Source organism: Pseudonaja textilis, chromosome 2, assembly GCF_049901715.1.
Source record: "Pseudonaja textilis isolate UNSWEBS1 chromosome 2, rPseTex1.2, whole genome shotgun sequence".
In the NCBI taxonomy this organism is placed as follows: Eukaryota; Metazoa; Chordata; class Lepidosauria; order Squamata; family Elapidae; genus Pseudonaja; species Pseudonaja textilis.
In genome coordinates, this window is record NC_141991.1 from 100728712 (window position 1) to 100755615 (window position 26904).

Consider the following 26904-nt stretch of genomic DNA (forward strand, 5'->3'; position numbering starts at 1 on the left):
ACTATCAGAATCCCTTAAATCAATCACATTTTTCCTGGCATTTCAAGTGTAGAAAAAAGCTTATTAAAAGAGTTGAGGAGAGGTGTGACGCTTACATACTGCAAATTACCTCATCCTGTGTGCATCTGGATCACTGTAGAATCTTAATGCTTAACATTGAAGTTATAGATTGAATGCTTGAGAAAGTGGAGAGGCAAAATAGTCAGATATTTGTAACTACATGGCTTAATGTAAGATCAAATTAATCCCATTTAACTTGGGATCTCAAATTATTTGCAAACACCACTTAATGTTTGTCTCTTCACTGAACCTTGCATATATTAGCTAACACACTGCTACATGAATAAGAAAATGTATTTAAATGCCTAAGCAGACAGTTAGCAGACTGAAAATCCCACCTTTATTCACTTTAGTCACACTCCAATTAATTCAGTAAATCAGATCATCTCAGTTGTTTAGCTGTACTTTAAATTTCAGAAGACCTCACAGTTCCAGAGAATCTTGCAGATTCAAAGAAACTGAGAAAAAAAAAAATCAGAAAAAGAAGAGTAGGATGATCATGCATTTAGAAACTGAAATCCTATGAAGAGAAACTGAGTTAGATATATTTTATCTTGAAAAAAATAAAACTCAGGCTAGAACTCTTTAACTCCCGAAATAATTCTCATAATGGGATGGGAGGGGGAATCTAGTTTTTCTTATTTCATAACACAGGACATGGAATAATGGCATTTATGATAAGAAGGCAGATCTTTAATAAATGCAGAAAAAAAAATTCTGGTCAGAGTAGTTCAACAGTGAACCGTTTATCCAGAAATAAGATTCAGATTCCTTTCACAGGTTATGTTCAGATGAGAACTAGACACACATTTGTCTGGACTCTTTAACTCTGAATTCCCCTTCTGAGCCTCAAATTGGATTACATAGTCTAATTGTCCTCTTCCAGCTCTACAATTCATTCCTCATCAATTCACTGTGTAGGGCAGGTAGAAAGAGTCTTCCTCTTATCTAGCAATCTCATAAAGTGAAGGTTTATGAAAGGCCTGGTTTTTTTACCCCCAACCCAGCAGGGAAATCAGAAAGAGTGCCAGAGGACAGAGGGCATAATTTCATCTTTCTCCTTCCAGTTATCTTTTTGATACTAGTTAGAAAAGAAACTTGGGCATTTTCTTCCTAAACAAATATATGGAAAAGTGACTGACTTACTTCTAGTTCATCAGTCTGCTTAACAGAATAATTTTTTGAGTGCAGCCTGCTAATTTTCTGATCTATCCATTTAGATAATGCCATAAAGTAAAATAGACAGTAAATGTAGCACCATGGAAAGCTCCTAATGAACATTTTGCTTTAAGAGATATTTAGGAACAAACTGAAATCTTTTACACACACACACACACACACACACACACACACACACACACACAGACACACACACGTTCTAGGTCTATTCTTAAAGAGTGAGAATTCATAAATTGCCAACCCGCTCCCTGAAAATGAAGGACTATCATGTTTCTGAATTTTTGTTTTTACTTTAAATATGGAGGATACTTGATTCCGTAAGTAAGTCCTGCAGATCCTATTTACTAGCCTCGTATGAGTTATTCTACAGGACCACAGACATCCTTCTTCTCCTAAGCTTTGAAACTTAAGCCTGCAGGAATGGCAGCTAAGAAACAAGTTGCTTCTTAGTAGGATACAAACCTTCTCTAGTCTTATACAAGGTAGCAGCGGTTAGCGATCATGTAGGAAATCATTGAAACTAACAAGAAAAACTTGTATATATTTGCAGACCAGAGTATGAAAATCCTGAAAGCTAAAATATGTATCATATAGTGAGTGAATAAATGTACAGGGAAGGGATTAAATTTTTATCCAGGCAAACTAGAGAAACGGAAGGGAAGAGAAAGAAGCTGAAAGATAGAAGAAACTTTTTTTCTTTTATTTTCTTTGTGGGTGTGTGGTTGTTGTTTTTTTGCTCTGTAAGAGAAAGAGAAGCAAAAGTAAAATATTCCTCCATTGCAGAAACTTAGGCAGCTCAGCCAGAAGTCCGGTGAGATAGTCTAAGGAAAGGCTTTGTTGTCTTCTGCTACCATCTAGTGGTTTGCAAGGAAAAAATTTAAAATGCAAATTATTCCCTCTCTAAGGTTATACGGTACTCAGATCAGCATTACCCATACTTAATAAATAAAATATACTAAAAATGAGGTGTATCTTTCTATAAAGATACCAGATATGTTATAATGCATCACTGCTGTAAATATTTACTTTGGAATATTTACAATGCTTAGAAACGAAAAGGCAATCATCAGGAAAAGCATTGGATATTGTTTTCCTGTTGCAACAATTTCTAGCTCTTTCCTTGATGGTCTCCAGATTACTTTTCAAATACAGTAGGCAAACAGAACTCTTGTAACAAAAATGCATCCAGATTACATCAGACTACACTCATTCTTACTCAGTTCAGATGGACTTGATGATGGAAAACTCATTGTTCAACATTAATCTTCGAATGGTGACTGCTCTAACTTTTGCAGTAGTTTTATGAATGGGCATGAGGAATTCTCTGCCCTGCCTCTTAACAATACTGTTAGTTTCAGTATCATTGGCAATGGGATTTCCCCATGTATTTTACTGTGGTCCACAGAGAAGTCTGAATGAAAACTGTCACTTATATTAGGGAACCTCTAAGAATTTATCCCTACCATCAGTTTCTGGCCCTGACTTCAAAGAGACTGAACCTGAACCAAGTTTCATTTCATTGGCAGTGGGACTTTCCCATGTATTTTACTGTGGTCCAGAAAGAAGATCAAAGGAAAAGCTGTCACCGTCCCTTATCTAAGAGCACATCTAAGAGCCTATACCCGAGATCAGTTCGACCCAGACTACAAAGAGACCTACCCTTAACACTAGTTTAAGTATCTTTGGTAATGGGATTTTACCAAGTATTTTACTTTGCTTCCCAAAGGAATAATTTTAAAATTATTGAGGAATAATTTTATCTGGGTGTTTTGAGGAAGTAGATTTGTTTTGGAGATTTTGGAGACTTATTGTTTTCAATCAACCAGATAAGAGATGGTATAAAGACACAAAAACAGATATTTGATCCAGGATTAATTAAAGTTAATATCTGGGGTGATTTCTGATTGAAGCTGTGATAAATTTTCTATGAGTTGATCACAATAGTTTGTTAACAGAGGGTTTTGAAATTTCAATCTTGTCTCTCTCTTATTATTGCTCACAATTTTTATTAATTTTATACTTTTATATAATATATTCATTAGTAATGCTTTTTCTGTTAATTATTTTGTTATTAATATAGTTTATAAATAAGCTAACAATTTGTAAGTAGATTTAGTAGTTCAATAGTAAAATTCTTTTGGCCAGTTTTTCAAGGAATAGGAAACTAAAATTGCTGTACGATATCAAACAACATTCAGCTAGGCAGGATATTGTTTATGTGTTAAGTCTTTTTTTTCTTTTTAAGACACTTTTTATTTTTATTTTTTTGTTGGATTTTTTTTAAAAAAATGTCCTTTTTTCAATATTTCGGCATTTTGTATTTTAACCTTCTTTGAATAAACTCAACACTTTTCACAAAAAAAAGAAGCTGTTGAGATCAGGTTTTATCGATAACCTCTCATATAGAAAATGGATTTTAACAAAGAAAAAAAATATGTCACCATGTGCATTGACCTATCATTGCTCTATGATAGAGTCTGGAGAGAAGGGATGATTTTAATTTTTTTACATATCATATCTTGGAAGAAAACAACATGCTTTTAAACAGATACATCTATTCAACAACATGCTTTTAAACAGATACATTGAAGTACATTTAGATGTCCAAACTAATCAGAAGTATAGGTTAAATGACAGCCTTCCGCAAGGTTCTGTGCTGACACCACTAATTTTAATATTTATCCATCAGATTTAGCAGGCACTGCTGAAAGAAAGTTTATATACACTGATGACATCAGACTGATAAAAACAAATCTGAAGATTTCAATACCTCCGAAAAAGCTCTCAAAAATTATTTAAAGGAAATGGATATGGGTTTTTTTGAAATCTGAAGGCTAAAATCTAATATCAACGAAAAAGAGATCACGTTTTCATTTGAACAACATAAAAGCTAACTATACACTGAAAGTGGAATCCAGGAACTAATTGTTAAAATTTAATTACAATCCAAAGCATTTAGGAATGACCCTTGATTGGTCCTTAACCTACAAGGAAGACTTAAGAAAAACTTAAAATCAAAATCAGGGCCAATATTCTACAGCAAGGGCTACAATACTTAGGATATCAGCTCTTGCTTTGATATATTTGGTGGCCAAATACTCCAGCCCTGTAGGGTTAAACAATGGCCACATAAAAGCAGTGGAAACCCTCAGAAATTTCCCTGGAACCCTGCATGAAATACAAAATCTCAAGAGAACTGCTCTCCAATGACTAAACAACCTAGATATTTGGCCATAAGTTTAGTCACTCCAGTATCTGCTAATTTAATATTTTAATTCTATTCATAACTGTATTGATCAATCACACTGTGTGTTTTTTAAAAAGTTCACTGCTCTGTTGTTTTATATTTTGATATACATTTTATATGCTGTTTTGTGAATTTTTATGCACTAATGCTGTATTCTATTATGCCATATGAAATACATATGTAGTATTTCTATATGGCATAATTCTGATCTATCTGGCTGAGTCAGGACTTAGGGGTGCTTTTTTGCAGTGGTTCTGATCTTTTCTGATGGAGCATATCCAGAAGGTGGTGCTGTGGTGCTGTCCAGTTCAGCACATTGGCTGCGGATCCATCACATCCATGGGTTTCCATTTTTGTCTTCTGGGTTTTAAGATATAGATGAAACTACTGAGTGAGCTATTCAGAGTTTTGGAATGGGTTACTATCTTCATGCTGGTGATATTCTGATTTACTCCTTCCCACCATCTAACCCCAAGAAAACAATTGGCAACCCTAAACTCAGCAATAAACAAAATGAAAGAGAACAAGTTGAAATTAAATCCTGGGAAATAGAAATATTTCAGGTAAGGAAAAAGCTGCACTTGAGAATACACAACTATTCTTAAGTGGCAATTATCCATGTCTTGGTTATATTCCGCTGTGCCTGTTGCATAAGACTATTGTTCTTTCTGTGAGGCTATTCCTGGAAGGGTTCAGAAATTGCCAATTAGTACAAAACGTAGTTGTTTGGCAGCTAACTGGTAGAATTACAGAGACTGTAAGATACCTCTATGGGAAAGATTTTTACTAGTTTCCAGGCGTTTATTAGGCATCAACTAAATGATACCGGTTGAACTTTATAAGCCTTTCATGGCATGAGGCCACTTTATACCATATGTAGGACTACCTTTTTGTGATTATGCTTGTATTGAAGATCCCCCTCCCACCATTACCAAAAGTTCATTTATGTGGAACATAGGAAAGAATCTTCTTCTGTGTGGCTCCAAGACCTTGGACTCCATTCTCCAAGAAGATGTACTTGGCTCTCACAGTATTCAGTAAAACTTTGGTTTTGTTTTGTTTTTTAAATCCTCACTGCTGTTCCAACATTTTTTTGTTATCTGAACTGGTTTAATTTCACTGATTTTAAATTTTACCACTGCTTTTAAATATATTGTTCTTTATTTTTGTATTGTATAATTTGCATTTTAACTGCTGTAAGCTTCGACTGTTGTAACTGTTGGATATGAATGAGAGAGAGATAAAAAACAAACGTTTTAAAGAGCCTGTTTTTCTTTTGTTTTGTAAACTGTATTTCCTTGTAGTTCTGACATATTTCCCAAATTATGGTCTGAAAAATATGGTTTCGTATTTAAGACAGACAATGTTTAAGAAAGGTAGAGTTGGTCTAGTGCTTAAGGCACCAAGCTAGAAAGCAGGAAACTGAGCCTAATCCCTACTTAGTCATGAAAGCCGGTTGGGTATCTTTGAACCAGCCTTCTCAGTCCAACACATTTCACAAGGTTATTCTTGAGGGAAAATTAGGAAGAGGAAGGAGTGGCAATAGGAGTTATTTATAAAAACAATGAAGGCTGGATAAATAAAATAAACATAACAGTGAATTTAATAGATACATCAAATTCTAAAAATTCTTTTGCCTAATGTACTTACCATTCTGTTCCTCTAATTCATTTCCAATTTCCTGTCCCATTTGTTTTTGGCGAGATAAAATTGAAGAGAGTGCATCCAGACCGGAATCTTGTTCTATACAAGAAAGCAAAAAAGCTCAATGAATATAAAATTCAAGTTAATAAATCGTAGACTTATAAATAAAGATTGCTGAGGAAATGCCCAAAACTAGGTTTAAATGAAAGAAAACCTACTAATGGCTGAATAATAACCTGAAAAGTCAAATCTCAATATACTTAATATACTAGAACAATTAAATATAAGCTGTTAAGTTGACTGCCAGAACAAAAAAATCAAGTGCCAACATTTTAGATAACTCTTGACAAAACAAATACTAAAAAAATGTTATACCTATTTTAAAAACGATTTAAAGCCACCCACTTCCCAAAAGTACAAAATGGAAGGTTTTTGAATCTAGGCTGTGATCAGCTAGAAAACTAATACAAAAGTTGACAGGACAAAACAAGGAAGGAAGGATTTACCTTCTATAATTCTCTGTTGTTGCTGTCGGATATCATGGAAGTCAAGACCTCTCGTTTCCTCGGGCTCTTCTACAAGCCATGGATTTATTATTGGTCTTCTGACCCCGCCTGCCATTAGGCTAGACCTAAAAATGGGTGATTTAAAAACAAATTAATACTCCTGTCACTGACAGGATTCTGATTTTGCTGGCAGCATGTTTAGATTAAAGCAAAGAACATAGGTATACAGTGGACATTTACTTGGGGGGTCCAATTATGCAATATATCACTCACATGTAAAAACATTGACAAAAATCAGGTATCAAGTGACCCCAAAGGGAAAAGCAATTTAGTATTTAATTCAGAAAGAGCATCTGTAAAAGGTCTGATTTTTTAAAATATTTAAAACACTTTGGGGCACTCTTTTCCATGTCTCCTTTAAAGAGTTAGGGACTGCGACAACAACAAGAAACATAGAAAACAAACTAATTTAATTGCAAGAATCTTTGTCAATTTTTTTCTCTAGACTTAACAAAAGTTCTCATTACAAATCTCGCTATCCAAAGACAGCATGAAGCAATGGAAAAGGAAAGCAAAAATTTCATTTTCAATAATAATATTCTAAATTCCTATATACTCTTAAAATCAAATGGAAAACTTGCAATGCATATGCTCAAATAAGCATAATATCCATTAGCTTTATACCTTTACCGCCAAATAAACATGCATAGGATGACTGAAGCTTCCTTTCTGATGCCATGATAGTGAGAATATTTCAAAATTTCTATCAGCTTGACAAACACAGTTTTATTACCTGTTAGCATGAGGTAGCTTCATTGCCTAAAATGAAGCTGCAGTTACAGCTCATACACCTCTATATCTCATACAGTACTGGTATTTTCTTTCTTGATTCTATCTTTGAAAATCTTTGAAAAGACCCCCTGAAGCCACCTGCACATCTGCCCTACCCAGCAGCAATCACCCCTGGCCCTGACATACTTGTGCCACACCTCAATAAACACCCATAAATCCTTGCACAATCCCAGCTGGATTACAGTTGTGCCAACGACTCACCCACTGTCATTCACACTCCCCCACCTGGCAGCAGCTACCCCAAACTCTGCAGCCCTTGTACCATACAGGCTATTTGTGTGCCCTCCCAACAGCCATTCCAACCTGCTTACAAGCTCCCTGAGATTGGCAAATCCCTGCCAGCTTTCCTAAAGAATTTGTTTGTTCAAAGCCATCAGGAACTTGTAAGGAGGTACTCAGTTCATGACTGCAATTCTCACTTATTGATAACCATGGGGGCCAGAATTTATGTAATTAAGCAATGCTGTCACTTGATGTCAACTTTACAACCACATCACTTAGCAACAAAATTCTGGTCACAATTGCCATAGTAACATGAGATTTACTGTAGTACTTTTCCACTGTATGCATACTAGGAAAAAAAATTAAAAATTAAAAAGCTATTTGGTTTCTGACTTCTCCTTTGTTCCTTAACCAATTTGCAATGTTTGCAAGAATTTAGACCCTCTTAGAAATCAAGTGGTAGTTGTCTATATTTGATAAGCTACATAAAATATTGTATATATGGGGACCATTCTTGCTTGGATTTGGTTAAACTTTTGTTATGAATATTTACAGTTAATTTTTCCATTGCTACATATTCAAGCTTAAAATCCCAATTAGATATGATCAGAATTGCATCTTTCTTCCAAAGTTGGGAAAATTTATTTTTAGAAAATTATTATATTTCTTATTCAAATATTTTAGGTTTATACCTAGCATAAATGGTAGTTTCATTTCAAATTTAAATTTGAAAATTTTCTGTACTGAATTATTGAATACTTTTGAAGTTTTTCTAGCATGTCCCCCTTGCATGATAAAATGTTGTTTCCTAGCATTCCCAATATTTATCTCTGGATGGTTTGTCTATCTGGGAGATTACTGATAGTGATCTAGAGTTGTCAATGTGCCTCATAAACATGCTTAATTCTCCAAAAAACATATCCTCCCTGCAATAATCCCTGCAAAAATGTCCAAGATATTTATAAGCAAATCTTTAGTTCCCATAATCTGTGGCACAGACTCCACTATCTTTTTCCTGTTTTAAAATACCAATGTCAAAAATAAAGATGTAATGGCATAATTTTAATGTAGCCGTTGTTCTTGCTTTGTTTGCTAACATCAAAAAAAGTCTTTTTGACAAGTTGAGTAAACCCCTTCATACCCAACAGAGTCCAGCTTCCACCTGATCTTCCTCTGTATCGTTTTGGCAGTGTGAAGATTAAAGCTTATCCAATTAGCCACCCATGGCTTTTGCCAAGTTAATCACGTAAATCTTTGAAATCTTCACAGCAGAGTGGAGTGTGCAGATATCTTTTAATTACAGGAGCAGATTTAACTAATTAAAAGGCTTAGCAATTGCCCAAATATAAAAGATGTTGAGGGTTATAATTGAGAATTGTGCCTCATTTTAACAAATGGTAGCTTATCTTCTCAAGTATATTGTTTCACTGGTTCATGCTTATAAACTTTCCCAAGTAATGCAGATTAGTCATTCAGAATTTCCCCCTGACTATGGCCACACAATGAGGCTTTCATTTAGCAAGGATTTCAAAAATTAGTCTACATAATCACACTTCCCTCTATGGATAGTAAAATAGCCTTTGTCTGTACATAGCCTTTGAAGCTTTCTAAGTGTTTCAACTTGAATTCACCAATTGTTATGAAATGTGATTTATGCATTTTGAAAACCCCCAACTATGAATAACAAAAGATGGAAAGTTCCAATTTCTCTTTCCAAGATGCTATTTTAATATTTGCTGACTGGTTTCAGAATTTAGTCTGATTACTTACTTTCAACAGACTATAATTTCTCAAATGCTTGGAGCAAGTTTTTCCAACATATTATGTGAATCTATTCTGCCACACCCAATTACTATTACAATATGATAGATATAAATTATATTGTATTGTATTACCTGTAGCTAGTTGAATTCTTTTCACCAAAAGATTTTCAGTAATGCTTTAGGCACTCAGTTTTGTTCTAGAATAGCTCTACAACTCTTTTTTTTTTAAACCAAGTTTTTATTTTTTACAACAAACATACAAACAAAACATAAAAACAAAAACCATCTTTCAATTATATACATACAGTGTGTCCGTTGGTTACAATCTTTTGTGCTATACTTTTTTTTACCATTACTCACAAGTTATATAAATTCTCACCTTATCGATCTAGCTTGTGCTTATATAATATCAATTATTAAACATTCATTTGACTATTTTTCCATCATTTTATACAAGATATTCTAATTTTCATTATGATTTAATCTTATACATTCATCCAATGGTTATATATTTTATATTGTATTCTACATCAATCTATTAACTTTTATTGTAAGGCTTACTAGTCTATTTCTTTACCATGTCTTTTTATCTAACCATTGATAAAATAAATCCCATACCATATAAAATTGTTTATCCTCTTGTTCTCTAATTTCAAATGTCAATTTACTCATTTCGGCACAGTCCATGATTTTCTTAATGATTTCCTCCTGCATAGGTATTTTTTCATTTTTCTAGTTCTTAGCAAATACAACTCCAGCCGCTGTTAAAACATTTACAATCAAATATTTCTTTACAATATATTTCCAGTATAATTCCCAATAAAAATATCTCAGGTTTAAAGTCTATGTGTTGTTTTGTCATTTTTTCCAACCATGTGTGGATTATAGTCCAATATCTTTTTGCATCCGAGCATGTCCACCACATGTGGTAATATGAACCAGGTATCTAATGACATTTCCAACATTTATCCGATTTATCCTTGAATATCCTGGCAATTCTCGTCGGGGGTAAGTGACACCTGTAAAACATCTTATACAAATTTTCTTTATACGCAGTTGACATTGTCATAGATACCTTCTGTTTTAACATCTTTATCAAATCTAGATTGTATTGCAAATATAAAAACCAATTCATTTTTATACCTTGTTCTTCCAATGCTTGCATAGATTTAAGTTCAGCCTTTTCATTCAATATCTCACCATATCTAACTGTTTATTCCTTTTTATATATTATTGGATAGGAAAAAGCTTCAATAGTAGATAACCATAGTGGAATTTTTAAATAATATTGCTTTTTTATCTTCTCCCAGTTTAGAAAACAATGCTTCTCGAATATAATGTCTTCTAAAATACCCCTGAGTTTTAGTTCCCTTATACCAGAGGAAGGCATGCCACCCTAACAGCAAGTCATGTCCTTCGAAATTCAAAAGTCTAGTATTCCTTAATGTTATCCACACCTTTACCCACAGCAGACTTGTTGCTTGGTAGTATAATTCCCAATTGGGCAAAGCAAATCCTCCTCTTATTCTTGCATCTTGTAACAATTTAAGTTTTATTCTCACTTTCTTCCCCTGCCAAATGTATTTTAGCACTATTTTGTTTAAATCTTCAAAAAATTCTTTCTCTAATCTGATTGGAATTGTCTGGAATAAGTATAAGATTCTGGGCAATACCTTCATCTTAATTGTAGATATTCTCCCAATCAGTGATAATTGTAAATTTTCCCATTTTATCAAATCTGTCGCAATCTGTTGTTTAAGTTTGAAATAATTGTCCTCCTTAAGTGTGCTACATCTTGGTGTTATATGTATCCCTAAATACTTAACCTGGTTTGTGACCTGGATCTCCAAAACTTCCTCCAATTCTTTCTTTCATCTTACTAAAATGTTCTTTGCTAAAAACTTTGTTTTATCTTTGTTTATTTTCAAACCTGCTACTTGCCCATACTCTTCTATCTTTTCTATTAGTTTAGGTGCAGACTCCAATGGATCCTCTAATATAAATACCAGGTCATCCGCAAAAGCTTGTAATTTATACTCTTCTTTTTTAATTTTCATTCCTTTTATTTCTTTTTCTTGTCTGATGTTCCTATTCAGCACTTCCACTGTTAACACAAACAACAGAGGAGACAGTAGGCAGCCTTGCCTGGTCCCTTTTCTTATATCTATAAAGTCTGTTAACTCTCCATTTATCATAACCTTTGCAGTTTGTTTACGATATATCATTTTGATGGCTTGAATAAATTTTTTACCAAAGCCCATTTGGTCCAATTGTAACGGCATAAAACGCCAATTCACATTATCAAAAAATTTTTTTGCATCTATAAACATCAGAGCCATTTGTTTTTCAGGATGTGCCTCATAGTATTCCAGTGTATCTAAAATTATTCTCATATTATCTTTAATCTGTCTCTTCGGCAGAAATCCATTTTGATGAGGATGAATAAAATTGTTTAAATATCTTTTCAGTCTTTCTGCCAGAATTGAAGCAAAAATTTTATAATCTGAATTTAGTAGTGATATATGTCTATAATTTTTAACTTGCTGTGGGTCTGTGTCCTCCTTTGGTACAAGTGTTATATATGCTTCTGACCATGTTTCGGGTATTCTCTTCTTTGTCATAACTTCATTCATAATTTCTAATAAGTGAAGATTCAATGTTTCCTGAAATGTCTTATAAAATTCCACTGGCAAACCGTCTGGACCTGGTGCTTTCCCAATGTTTTGCTTTTTTAAAGCTTCTGTTAATTCCATCATTGTTATATTACTTTCTAACATTGTTTCAATATCTTTGGGTATCTGGGGCAAATTTGCTTCCTGTAAGTATTGTTGAATTCTTTCTTCTTGAACATTCTCTTGATGGTACAGTTTTCCATAGTAATCTTGAATAATTTTTTTCTTCTCAGCATTTCCATAGCATACATGTCCTTGTTCGTTTATCAATTGATTTATTCTTCTCGAGTCTTTTTCCTTTCTCAATTTATATGCTAGCCATCTGCCTGGTTTATTTGCATCTTCAAAATAGTTCTGCTTAGAATTTCTAATTTTTTGTGCTATTTCTTCTTTTTCCATTAGCCCCATTTTATGCTTAGTTATGTCCATTTTAATTTTAATGTCCTTTTTTGTGGAAATTTCTGTAGTTCTTTTTCCAACTTCTTGTAGTCATCTTCCAATATTTTAAAGATTTTTTTCTGTTTTATATTTCTTTTCCTTGTATAGCCCATTATCAAACCTCTTGTATAAGCCTTCATCATGTCCCAGAGGTTCTGTAATGTTGTATCCTCTTTTGTATTTTCTTTAAAGAAAAAAGTCAAATCTCTCTCAATTTTCTGTTTAAAGTCTTTTTCCTTTAATATCGTATTATTTAAAGTCCATCTAGATCTCCTTTTTTGTCCTTTTCATACAAGTGTTATTGGATTGTGATCTGCCCAGGTACTTGCTTCTATTTCAATGTCTTGCATGTTAGAAAGCAATTCTGTTGACATCCATATCATATCTATTCTAGACCATGATGCATGTCTATTTGAATAAAAGGTATATTGTTTATTTTCCGCATTTCTCTCCATGCATTTTTTAAGTTTATCTCATCTACCATTCGAAAGAAGGATTTTGGCAATGTCTTTCTAGTTTTGTTTGTTGTTTTTTGTGTTTTATAATCCAATTTGTTATTTATTATTCCATTAAAATCTCCCATCAGACAGATATTAGCATAGTCCAGTTCAATTATTTTCTTATGTAATTTCCTGTAAAAAATCTTCTTGATTATCATTTGGAGCATAAACTGCTATTAAAAGTGTCTTTAGATTATTGTCCATTATCTCCACCATCAAAATCCTTCCGTCATCATCTGTACATATTTGTTCCACAGGGGTTGTATCTCTAATGTATAACACCACTCCTCTCTTTTTACAATGTGTTAATGCTGTAAATAATTTCCCTAATTTTTGTCGTTTCAATACATGATCATATTGTTTTTCAATATGTATTTCTTGTAGGCAGATTATATCAAATTTTAATTTCTCTAACTTATGAAATACTTTTCTTCTTTTAATAGCTGAATTAAGCCCATTTATATTAATTGTAATCAACTTTTTCTCATCCATTTTAGACTTTGTAAGAAGGATTTGTTGCTCTAGTAGATCTTGGTTCTCGTTCTCTGGGTACACCACCTACGGCTCCTTCCTCTTTTTCAATTACTGCTGTACATTCCTCTTGAAATTCAATTAACGACTCTTCTTTTCTTGTATCTTCCTCTCTTCCTCTAAAATATTCCAGATAGAAATAACTCCGCTTTTTCAACTGTATCAATTCTGTGTCTTCGTTCCTGCCAGGTAAACATGAGACTTTCGGATATCAGCCATCTGTAATTTATTCCTCTCTTAAGTAACTCTTTGGTCAAAAATAAATATTCTCTTCTTATCTCTCTCACTCTTCTCGGTACCTGTTTCAGTATCACTATTTCTTTATCTTTGTACTTTAGTGTTGTTGTTTTTTTGCTGCCTGCAGTATTTGTGATTTTATTATTTTCTTAGTAAATCTGATATGAACTTCTCTTGGCAGTTTATTTCTCATAGCATATCTTGTATAAACATGAAAAACCTCATCCATTCCATCCATCATCTTCTCTTTAGTTACCTCTAATGCTTCTGCCAGGATTTCTGTCATCATTTCACCAAGGTTTTCACCTTTTTCTTCTTCTATATTTTGAAATCTAAGATAGAATTCTGATCTATCAATTTCCCATCCCAATGATTGCAGAGATCTGCCCTTATCTCTTTCCACTTCACTCAATTGAGTATCCATATCTCCAATCTTCTTATCTCTTTGTACATCTTGTTCTTCAATTTTCTTAATTCTGTCCTCGTATTGCATCATCATCTGTTGAATATTTTCTATTTTTTCATCTGTCTTTTCCGTTCTTTGCTCAATATTCTACATTCTCTTTTCAATATTATCTGTTTTTACTTGTATCTTTTGAATTCCTTGCATAATCATCTGCATTGTCACTTCTTTCTCCTTCTCTTGTTGTAACATCACCTGTATTGATCGTTGTCCTCCAGATGGTGAGGAAGAAGAAGTCGGGATTGAAGAAGCTGAGGCTGGTATTTTTCTGCTCATCTTAAAGTACAATAGGAAAATTGAAAAGAAAAAGCAAGAGCAGCCAATTGCCACACCAGTAAAAAAAAGAAAAAATAATTAAAAATAAAAGAGAGAAGGGAAATTCTTCAGGCACTTGAATACCTTAATCCAATTGGTTCCAATTATGTAGGAAAAAAGGAAAAAATATAAAATGGAAAAAGGATGAAAAAATAAAAAAAATAAGAAAAGATTTTAAAAGACAGAAATCTTTATACTCCCCTTGCCAAAGAAGTAAAACAAAAGAGTGGGGGGGAAGTAGTCTTATTCTTGCATAAGTCCAAATATAAAAATCCAACGGGGAGGGGGGAATTTAAAAAAGGAAAGAGAAAATGCAATTCTGTCAACAAGCAAAGCACTGCCACTTTATGTTCGAGGCTCTTTACTACATCAAAAAACAAAATTTCCAGTTCTCTTTTCAAGGTCACTTCAATCTTTTTTCTTCAATTTCAAATCCAGACTCCAGCTATCAGTAGTTCCACAGAAGAGCACCTTCAAACAATCTACATGCTCTTCCCACTATCTTTTCAATGAAAAGCACAGAGTCCTTAAATGTAACAGCAAATGTATCAACAAGAAAGGAAGGAAAACAATGTATCCAAGCCTCCAGGTGGCAGCGCCACTTATTTCCCTTTCCCTTCCCCTCTATCAGGAATAATAAAAAATATAAAGAATCTAAAATTATTAAAAAGAAAAAGCAAGAGAATAAAAAACTTTTCCAAAGAATTATTTTGAAGGGAAAAAATAAAAATTAAAAAGGAAAGACCAGTCCAGTTTAAAAGTTAAAAGGTTTTAACAAAATCCAAAGTTCCAATAAAAAGAAAAAAAAAAACCTTCAGGTTTAATTTGTGCTTAATCTCGCCGCTTGAGCACTTTTATCTTCACTTTTAAATTTAATTTTTAGTCTTTTAGGGTGTTCTTTCCAGAAAAAAATAAGTAGAAAATTATCTCACCAAACTGACACACTTTCTTTCCAGCTTTCCTCCGTTCCGGAGCTGTCCCAGCTTCAGCAGCTTTAATGGGTGCCTCTCCACCGCAGGCAAAAAGGGTTTCTCCTGGATCTACCAGGGACTTTGCGATGTCCCTGGGATCGACAGGATGTGCCCTCTATCACCATCTCTACGGGATGGTTTTGGTCCGTTAGGACTGTCCTGCAATGGAGATATCAGCAGCAATCTTAGAGCTTAAAGATTGCATGCTGTACCGCTGCGATGCAAGCTCCTCCCTCCCAGCTCTACAACTCTATTGGGGCTCTATAAATGATGGTGGTTTCCAAGAATATGGTTCTAATGAATACTGGTGCTGCTATTATTGGTATTTTGTTTGGAGAAGAAACAAGCATCATGAGTTTAAAAAACGGATTACGGTAGTAAGAGGTTGGAAATAGGGACAGTTGTTATGAATATATTATCCTTTCAGAGAAGTAAAGGACAGGACACCTAGAAGTAGGATGTTTCATTGAAAAGCAAATGAAGGAAATAGTTTGAGATGAGATAACTCTATACCAGTTATGCAAATAACATACCCCTTTTGGATATTGACCAATATCACCTAATTAAAGCTGAAAGTACTGGAAGGTAAACCTCTTTGCTGCCACATAAAGCAATTAATTGATCTACAATGTGGCCCAAGTTATCAATAAGAGAACTAAAGTGACTAGCACAACAAGAGAAATTTCACTGAAGTAGATTTTGAAGGACATACAGGTAAATGCACTGAATATTAACTAAACCTCAAGCAAGATTAATTTTGAGAATGCTTTCATAATTCCATATTATTAATAAATATTAATACTCTGGAATTATGAAAGCCTTCTCAAAATTAGTTGTTTTGAGGTTAGATTTGTTAAGACTCTGGGCAGCTTACAAAATATCAAATATGTAACTAGCACATATAACGCACAATAGTCTTGACAAGAGAACCATACTAATATTCAAAAAAACAAGAAAAAGGCTTTACAAGCAATCTAATCTCAGGCTTGAGTGCACAGTAAGGTCTTAAGTGATTTCTAGAACATTTGCAAAGTGGGAGGGCCATACTAACCTCTGGGGCTGCTGTTCCAGAGGGCAGTGGTTGCAATACAGAAGGCATGCTTCCTCATTTCCATAAAGTGACACTTTGAGCACACCCTTAGTCTAAACATAGCAGGTAGGAGAAGCAACTAGAAACAAGCAGTCCTTCAGATAACTAGACCTTGAGACAGGCTTTATAGCTGATAACCAGCACCTTGAAGCACACCTGGTTGCTTGAGAGGCAACCAATAGCAATGATGACCTTAATAAGACTTAATAAGAAGTACCTGTTACTGTCATGGTATTTTAAACCAGCTGTAGCTTCCAGATGGTCATGAACAGCAATGCTCCAATTGTGATCTGACTAGGGTATTAAGTAGCATCTGAAGAGTCTTCCTGATCAAGGAAGGGTAGGACAGGCACACAAGTTAAATTTGTACAAATTCCTTCCTGGCCAAAGCTGCCATTTCCTCTTTAAGCAGTAGCTACAAGTCCAGGAGGATCTGCAAGTTGTGCACCTACAGTCTCAAGTGGGAAAGTGAAATTCCAACCCAGACAAGCTGTGTAAACATTTGCAATCTGGGGGACCCAAACTGTCATAGCCATTCTTGTCAGGACTGAGATGAAATCTGTTTCTTCCCATCCAAACCAAGCAACAGGAGTGTGTCAGACTCTGAAGCACACCACTTTTTTTTTAAATCATTCTAAAGCCCTAAAGAGGCTAGAGTTCAGCAAATATATTCAGATGAAAAAATAATCTATGGAAATCCAGATATCAAAGCAGCTTTTTGTTTTCAAATAAAAGATAGATAAAATAGGTTTGGCTTAAGAAGTTAACTGGGCAAGAAAGATCTCTAACTATGGTACTATAACAATGATACCATATAATAGCATCTAAGTTTTGTTGAAAATATAAAATTTCTGAAAATGTTGAAATAAAAGAGAGAGAAAAATACTGATACGTTTGGGGAAATTGTAACATATTCAGTACTTACTTTTTTGCCCATTTCATGGATATAACATTATAAAACACTATATATAAATTATCTGTATGAGTTAAATGTGCAAATGGAAAAGTCCAATTTATTCAGACAATTATAAACTGGCAAACAGAATTTACTTTTACATCTTTAAATTTTTGTTACAAATAGAACTATAACAAGTTATCTTTAAGGAATAACACTGTAGCACTCCTTCACTTCTGCCAATTTTAGAGAAGCAGTTACAAAACAGTGGCTGTGAAAACAAAAACAAACAAGCAAAGTGATGTCTTCCAGCCTCACTTTCTTCTGAAATAGATTCAGAGGGGGAAAAATAAAACCCTTAAGTATAGCTAATGCAACAAAAATAGCACAACTGTAAAAATATTGAAGTATGAAATGAGCTGGTCAATTTGCTTAATGCATGTATGCATCTGTGTCCAACGACTACTGTTATTATTATTCTCTTACACAAAAGGAAAGATAAAAAATGTTACATGCCAATTAGTCTAACTGGATCTGGAAAGTTATTTGGTAGAACTCTGAAACAGATGTGACAACAAGCAAAATCATGCAAATTTATTCAGTTTCATATGAGGCAGCCGATATTCATAACAAAAAATATATGAATGTAAAAGTTTCTTGCATGTTTGCTGATGTGGAAAAAACTTAGAAGTTTCCATTATAAAATGTTTTGTAGAAATAAGGAGTTGAAGATTGGTTGCTGAATGTTGTGAGAGATAAATATGATGGACATAAAGCATGAGGGACAATAAGTGGCAATGTTTAACTGATTATTCAGCAGTGAGTTGAGAGTAAGATAAGACTGTATGATGCCCCTTCATTCTTTAATGTATATATGAGTAAATATGTCAGGAATACTTATGTTAGGAATACTTATATACTGATAACAGGTATAGTGGTTGAATGTATACTTTTGAATGCAAATAATGCAATGTTCTAGCTGGGAACTCAAATAATTTGTAGCAAATATTAAATTGTATGATGTAATGAAGAACACCAATTTTAAAATCAATGTAGCAAAAAGCAAAGCAGTTGTGTTTGGTGGGGAAGTGAACTTACATTACATGTAAATGGCAAAAAAAAAAGTGAGCGGGAAAAAGGGCGGAGAAATTAAAAAAAATATACAAATACTAATAAAAACACAGTGGGCAATATGTGGCCTGTTCCAGCAAAGGAATGCTTATTGAAAGAAGAAAAACTTGTGCATAAAAGCATAATACTTTTGTCCATTTGTTATACAAGTGGGAGTATGTCACAACATGAAACTTGGAGAATGCAGTGGCAACAGGATACTAAAGATGCTTGCTTGCTCATTTACTTAGTTATTTATTTATTTGATGTATATGCCTGTACTTGTCTAGAGGCAATTTTTGCACTCTTATGTGTAAAATGGGTAAAATAGAAAGATATGGTGTCAAGGATGTGTGGATGCTGTAAATGCTATACAGTGATATTTAGTCCATATTCATATAAATAAATGGCCCTTATGGCAAAAAATAATCTGAAAGGATTTGATCATACATGGGAACTGAGGAAAGTTCGACTTGTAAAACAAATATGTGAAGAAAGAGTAATGGATTGAGATGAAGGAGAAGAGAGTTGTGATTGGATGTAATTCATGAAATCTTCAAAAAAGCAGTGACAAGGTTAAAGAATAAAAGGGACTGTAGGAAGTGGTAGCAGAATGCCATGGAACAAGATAGTTTTGAGGGATAGGATGGTATTGGGATAAACCAGTTTTAGTTCTTTCCTTCCCCACCCTTATATCATATAAGCCTTCTATTGCTTATTCCTTTTCTGCATAACACTGCTTACACAAAAGAAAAAACATGATACATAGATTATTTTTGAAAAGAATAAATATTCATAAAGATTAATCATTTATGGTGTAGAATGATTTGCTCAACAGAGGTATGCTCCCTCTACTGGCAGTTCATCAGAGCACAAAGGTTAAAATGCACAAAGGGTTTTTTCCCCTGAAGTATTTCATATACAGGTGAAACTGGAAAAATTAGAATATCGTGCAAAAGTTCATTTATTTCAGGAATGCAACTTAAAAGGTGAAACTAATATATGAGATAGACTCATTACATGCAAAGCAAGATAGTTCAAGCTGTGATGTGTCACAATTGAGATGATTATGGCTTACAGATCATGAAAACCCCAAATCCACAATCTCAGAAAATTAGAATGTTGTGAAAAGGTTCAATATTCTAGGCTCAAAGTGTCTCACTCTAATCAGCTAATTAAGCCATAACACCTGCAAAGGGTTCCTGAGCCTTTAAATGGTCTCTCAGTCTGGTTCAGTAGGAAGCACAATCATGGGAAAGACTGCTGACTTGACAGTTGTGCAGAAAACCATCACTGACACCCTCCATAAGGAGGGAAAGCCTCAAAAGGTAATTGCAAAAGAAGTTGGATGTTCCCAAAGTGCTGTATCAAAGCACATTAATAGAAAGTTATGTGGAAGGGAAAAGTGTGGAAGAAAAAGATGCACAAGCAGCAGGGATGACAGCAGCCTGGAGAGGATTGTCAGGAAAAGGCCATTCAAAAGTGTTGGGGACTTTCACAAGGAGTTGACTGAGGCTGGAGTCAGTGCATCAAAAGCTACCACACACAGACAAATCCTGGACATGGGCTTCAAATGTCATATTCCTCTTGTCAAGCCACTCCTGAACAACAAACAATGTCAGAAGTGTCTTACCTGGGCTAAAGAAAAACCAACCTGGTCTGTTGGTCAGTGGTCCAAAGTCCTCTTTTCTGATGAGAGCAACTTTTGCATCTCATTTGGAAACCAAGGACCCAGAATCTGGAGGAAGAATGGAGTGGCACACACTTCAAGATGCTTGAAGTCCGGTTTGAAGTTTCCACAGTCTGTGTTGATTTGGGGAGCCATGTCATCTGCTGGTGTTGGTCCACTGTGCTTCATTAAGTCCAGGGTCAACACAGCCATCTACCAGGAGATTTTGGAGCACTTCATGCTTCCTTCCGCAGGCAAGCTTTATGGGGATGCTGGCTTCATTTTCCAGCAGGACTTGGCACCTGCCCACACTGCCAAAAGCACCAAAACCTGGTTCAATGACTGTGGGATTACTGTGCTTGATTGGCCAGCAAACTCGCATGACCTGAACCCCATAGAGAATCTATGGGGCATTGCCAAGAGAAAGATGAAAGACCTGAGACCGAACAATGCAGAAGAGCTGAAGGCCACTACTGAAGCATCCTGGTCTTCCATAACACCTCAGCAGTGCCACATGCTGATAGCTTCCATGCCAGGCCGCATTGAGGCAGTAATTGCTGCAAAAGGGGCCCAAACCAAGTCCTGAGTACATATGCATGCTTATACTTTTCAGAGGTCCGATATTGTTCTATGTACAATCCTTGTTTTACTGATTGCATGTAATATTCTAATTTTCTGAGATTGTGGATTTGGGGTTTTCATGAGCTGTAAGCCATAATCATCACAATTATGACAAATCACAGCTTGAACTATCTTGCTTTGCATGTAATGAGTCTATCTCATATACTGGTTTCACCTTTTAAGTTGCGTTACTGAAATAAATGAACTTTTGCACGATATTCTAATTTTTCGATTTTCACCTGTACATAAGATTCCAACAAACAGCATTATGGAAACACAATCAGAGTGAAAGTCAGAAGAGTCGACAAGATGCTGTACAAGTTACCAACGCCACAGAACAATTAATGACATAATCCCCCACAATACTTCTCTCAGCAACGAAGACAAATCAGAATACAGTTTCTCTACCTAAAACAGCTTAATTTTAGCATATAATATTTACTATATATCTTTGAACAATTTTAAGCTTTTAGAAAACAGTATAGCTGATTAAAATCCCAACACCACCTTTTTTTTGCAATTTAGCACTCTATACCAGGAATGCATTTGTGGCTAGTAACAATAATCTGAAGAGTAAAATACAGTGATCAAATATTGCAATACTATATTATCAGTATAAAACTCAATTCTTGCACTGATTTTCCTGATCAAATGTGTAGCAGTGAGTTTTCCTGTGACTACACTGTTGCAGTTCCCTTACACGATCAAAATTCGGGTGCTTCGTAGCTTGCCTTCACTTACAACCAACTGCAGGGGAGCTGCAACTCCCTTCCATTTCTTAAATGCCCAGCAAAAAAAAAGGCATTTTAGGAGACTGAAGCTGAGCAGCTGCCTTCGGAATTTTGTTTCTTCTTTTTTATAAAGGGTCAAGCCGGGTGCACCTCATAAGCAGTGGAGAAAATACTGAAAGTCAGTTGGAGTGGCTGAGTGCAGGGCAGCACAGGTGGCTGGGCTTCCCATGTGTTTGTTGGTTCTGGGGGGAAAAGGGGTGCTTGGCACAATGCCATTAGAGACTTGTGGGCACTTGGAACTTCCCACCAGGCAGCTGCTTTGTGTCCCACTGTGGAGGCTTTATGCGTATTCAGCCCCTCATGGATGTATGTGACTGCTTCATGCATGGCCTACACCAAACTCAATGCCTGTGGGCCAGATTTGGCCCGTGGGGTGCTTAGATCTGACCACACTGGATACAATGAAGGGCTGGCCCGCAGTGCCTCTGCCAGCAAAAACAGAGCTCGCGAGGGCCGCGTGTGGCCCTCCTGGGCTCCTTTTTCACTGGCAGAGAACTGCAGGACATCAAGCTAGCCATGTCCACCCCTGGCCATGCCCACCCCAGCCACGCCCATTCAGCCCGCTAAGGTCAAACACAACCCTGATGTGGCCCTCAATGAAATTGAGTTTGACACCCCTGGGCTACACTGAATCTCCCAGGTCTTCCCCCACTTCCCTGAGTATTCCCATGTATCTTCACTAAGATCCCCTCCACTCAATAACTGGTGAGATAGCTTAATGATCACAAGGGAAATTGCCCTGATTACAGTTGTTGAGCAAAAATGCCATGTGATATCTTGCTTAATGACCGCTTTCCTCAATCAGATTCTGGTTTCAAATGTGGTCGTTAAGTGTGGATTACTTGTAGACCTAGTTTCCTGCACAGATTGTTCTTCTAGTCTTTGACTTCCTAACTACTGTTAAAAATAGAGATAGTGCTGCCACCATGTTAGTAGTCACCACTGAAGAGTTGTTGCTACAGAAGGAAGCAGATACCTGCTTCAATAAGACAAACATCAAATCAGTCCTGTCATATCATCTGAGTGCCCTTAAAATTCCTATAAACTGAACAGAGGAACACAGATTCTTCAGAGATGTTTTCAAGACTATGCCACTGAATTTGCTGCTCATCTGCAATACTATACCTTATTACATCAGGTTCTGTGTTTTCATTTTGGAAAGATGCTTGGAGTTTTCTGTGTGCTGTGAAAAGTTCATCTACTAAAATTTGCCGCCTTTCTCCTTCTATTTGGGTTCTGCAAAGAACTGGATTAAGGATCGTTGTTGGATAAAAAAATGAATAAAATAGCTAAAGAATGGCACACATGTACTCATCTATTAACAGAACAGAATATTATATCCTAAGGAACTCAAGTGAAATCTAAGCTTCTGACAAACATCACAAGTCATCTCTTTTTCAATAATTCTGGTTTTATAAAGTATGATACTTTATGAGACATAAAATGAGAACAATAAAAAAATTTGCATGCAGAAAAGAACTGTAAAAGTGAAAGTCCATCTTCAATCCAATATTTAGGACAAATTATAAAATGAACACATGTATTTAAAAAATAAACCGTGATAGCAGATGTCATGAAAGTCTTTGCAGAAGCTTGACTCACACATACTATTATCAAAAAGGCTGTCAATTTATCATGCAATTACACTCCAGACAGACATGCATATCAGGAAGGATTGCAGGAATGTAAAGTCCCAACACTGTTTCTGCAGCCCTCAGAATCTACCCATAGGGCAGAGCTATTGTTGAAGTTGGAAAGATTTGGGAAAGATTTTAACAGGCAAAACTAGGACCTTAAGTTTTGCAAAAGCTTAGGGTATCCATTTCACATAATTAAAATGTTAGCTGCCCATAAAAATAGATATACTTTGGAGTGCAACTCTGCAGATAAGCTCTGAACAGGAAATGAAAAGTAAATCAAATAAAGATAAAAGATCAGAATACTTTCTCCATTTGGGTTTTCCCCAAACTGAGGGATTTTTAAAAGCACATGTGTAAATCAGCTAGGTGTTTTCCAAAATAAAATGAACCATAATTGTCATATTGACCTCCCAGTTACAATTGTTTACATGGATACATCTGACGTGTTGATACAGAGTGAAACAACAGGTCCTTCAGGTGATTGGTTTTTTCTTCAAGATTTTGCAATGAAGACCTGAGTGCAACACTGACCTAGAAAGGGAGAAAGATAAAACAAAGTGCAGCTTATCTGTTTCCCAAAGACATAATATAGTAACATCCAAAGGAAGGAATAATGAATACAAATCAAATTCTTTACATAATTATCAGGACGTATACTCTTAAATTACACTGTCTCTACACAGTGTCTGTATCTATGCTACCTCATGTTCCTGAGCTGTTCCCGATTTTTAACTTTTCCTTTTCTGTGACAATGACTGTGTATGTAATACCCACATGAAAATGATAGCTCTACTCTCTGTGGATTTGGAAAAGTCTAAATATTATTTTAAGGACTAGCAATAAGCCTAGAGTTTAAAAAAAAAGTTTCTAAAGTTTTCTTCACAGAATAAAGAAAGCGCAACTACAGAAATTGATGAAGGGAACCAATCTTCTCAGGAATACAGCATGATTGGATGAGGGCTGGTCCTCACCTACAATGCCTTGTGCATTGATGGGGAAACTGCTTCTAAATCATCCTTCAGTAGCCTCATTCTAGGTCAGGGTTCTGAATGTAGCAGAGCAGCTTCCTTGCTGAGATCCACTGAGAGTCAAAGGGCAGCAAATTGCACAAAGATGGTAAAAACTGACAGTTAACACAGTTAATGTCCAGGAATTACTAGAATCTCATGTCACCATAATCTAAGATAATGAAGCAATGCCATCCACTTGCAAGACCTTTCCCAGGCTACAACTCATTGTGAATCAGCACTCCCATGGCCCTCCAGTCTCTTGAAACATAAAACAACTGTCCTGTTTTGGACACATTTATCTAAAAGAGGCAAGACTCATTATCAATCTACACTAAACACACTTACTTGGATTTATGTCCAAATAAGTTTGCTTATGAAAGGAGATTTGTACATTATGACAGAGCAGCTGGAAGTTTAAAAGGAAACAGAGCCCACATTCTGCTAAAAAGCAGAATCCACTCAATACAAGAGCAATTTCAACTACAGGACTATTAGCTTCATACAAACTAGCCAACCCTATTTTAGCCTGATACGTTATGCAAACCTGGTTCTTCTTTTAATGTATTAAATGTATAATACTTTTAATGTATTATAATGTGTTCAGTTGTTAATAATAATTAGGTTTAATTAATTAACAATAATCAGTTTTTTACATTTCCATAGAAAAGTAGTCATCAGTCAACCAAAAGAGTGGGAAAAGAAGGAAAGGGTGGGAGAAAAGCACATGTATTTTGCCATCTCCCTTCTTCTCTTTGTCTTTTAATTTCAATTCCATTTTTTAAAAAATTATTTTTTTAAAGCAGAAGTGGCAAAATCTCAAGAAAAACAAGATACTATTGACATTTACCCTGCTTGGCTAACAGAGCGGAAGAGCATTTTTATTAAAACCTTTAACCATGGAAAGCATGACTGATCTGAGCATTTCTCAATATCAACCCATAACATCAATTGTTATGGCAATATATATTGTCATGGTTTCAGGTCTGTTTATACTGGATTCAAATTCTGGCTCTCTAATCATATTGAGGCAAGTCTATGAATATACAAAGCTTTCTTGACAAAGTTATTTGTCAGCTGTGCAAAACATTTGCAAGTTAAGACAACATTCTTATAGAAGAGAAAGCTAGATGAGGAGCATTAGTTGAGCCTGACTGTGGACGTATGCAATCACACTAGTACTTGCTCTAACTGAACATTCCTATAAAAGTAAATCCAACCAGAAGACTGTAGTCCCAATGGAAGAAAGGACATGATCAAGAAATAATCAAATTACCCTGAAACTATAAGATCTATATATATACTTTTAAAAGTGGTATCTAAAGATCTAGAGTTGGGATCTAAAGATTGCTACACACATATTTCCTAAAGCAGGGATTTCTCACAAAAGCTTAAGTGTGATTGATAGAAACACACTATATGCTTTTCCGTACCAATCTGGATTCTGCTTTAACAATCAGAAATTAATGTCCCTAATTATTATTAATTAGATGTGTATGACTTAGATGTGTATTTCAAGAATAATGAAGATTCACTTAAATGTTGTCCTACAAAAAATGCTTTTTGCTATAAAGTTATAATATCAACAGTTAATAAATAGTCCTGAAACATTTTAGAGTCTTTTAAATACTTATTGTATTCATTATTAGAAGTAGTTAACAAGTTCAACATTTTTTAAAAAAAATTGCAGTTTTTTTGAGCTTCCGAGTTCATGATTTCTTTGCTGGGTACTAACATAGGAATTGTAATGAACATCCTTTTGCAAACTTGTCATGGGAAGGCTTTGCCAATGAAAGGGAGCTCTGCATCAATCACAAAGAATACATTGCAATCATAATGCATTAACTACTGATACTAAAAATTACAACAAAATCTAAAACAAAGAAAATGGTCTGCTCTAAGGAAGCAATACCTTAGTTGTACTTTCACCACTCCTCTGGTATCTGTTGTGTTCTTGAATTTTTTCAGCTATCTCTTGTGCAATATAGCAAGCAGAATCATACAATAACAACCTTTTTTAAAAAAAAAACACAGAGACAATATTAAACAACAGTAAAATCTCCTTCCTAGAACAGCTTTTATTACATGCCCCATTTTCCTCAAAAGAAGTTTGCTTCCATTCCTTCCTATTTAGACTTTCATTCCAAGTAGCCATTGTAGCAAATAATCTACTAAAGTTAAAGACTTAAACCATTGTGTAGTACAGGAAATTGTGTGTGTATGTGTGTGTCCTGCCAAATGAGTACAGAATGAGGAGTTTGATTTATTTTGTTAACATACCAGTTTACTTTTTAAACATCTATAATGGAGGATTGCCAAGGCTACTGTCTATACAAAAACTGTTCCTACAGTAAATTATCCTAATGGACAATAATTGTTCATACATGTGATGGTCCTGATATATGTATGCATGCCCATTGCATGGAGTTATACATTGACATAAACATGGCAGGTATATCCAAAGCTATAAAGGATGAACTG

The 26904-nt window shown here is 35.0% G+C and overlaps 1 protein-coding gene across 2 annotated transcripts in view; it reads right to left on the reverse strand.

Moving 5' to 3' along the window:
• STX8 (syntaxin 8) overlaps nucleotides 1-26904 on the reverse strand; it is an 80611-nt gene that overhangs the window by 51263 nt on the left and 2444 nt on the right. For both annotated transcript variants that reach the window (XM_026696187.2, XM_087924726.1), the window contains exons 2-6: nucleotides 26336-26435; nucleotides 23853-23947; nucleotides 22902-23012; nucleotides 6637-6761; nucleotides 6137-6229 (exon numbers count right to left, since the gene is read on the reverse strand). In XM_026696187.2, the coding sequence (XP_026551972.2) occupies nucleotides 6137-6229; nucleotides 6637-6761; nucleotides 22902-23012; nucleotides 23853-23947; nucleotides 26336-26435 (524 nt within the window). The remainder of the gene's footprint in view (nucleotides 1-6136; nucleotides 6230-6636; nucleotides 6762-22901; nucleotides 23013-23852; nucleotides 23948-26335; nucleotides 26436-26904) is intronic.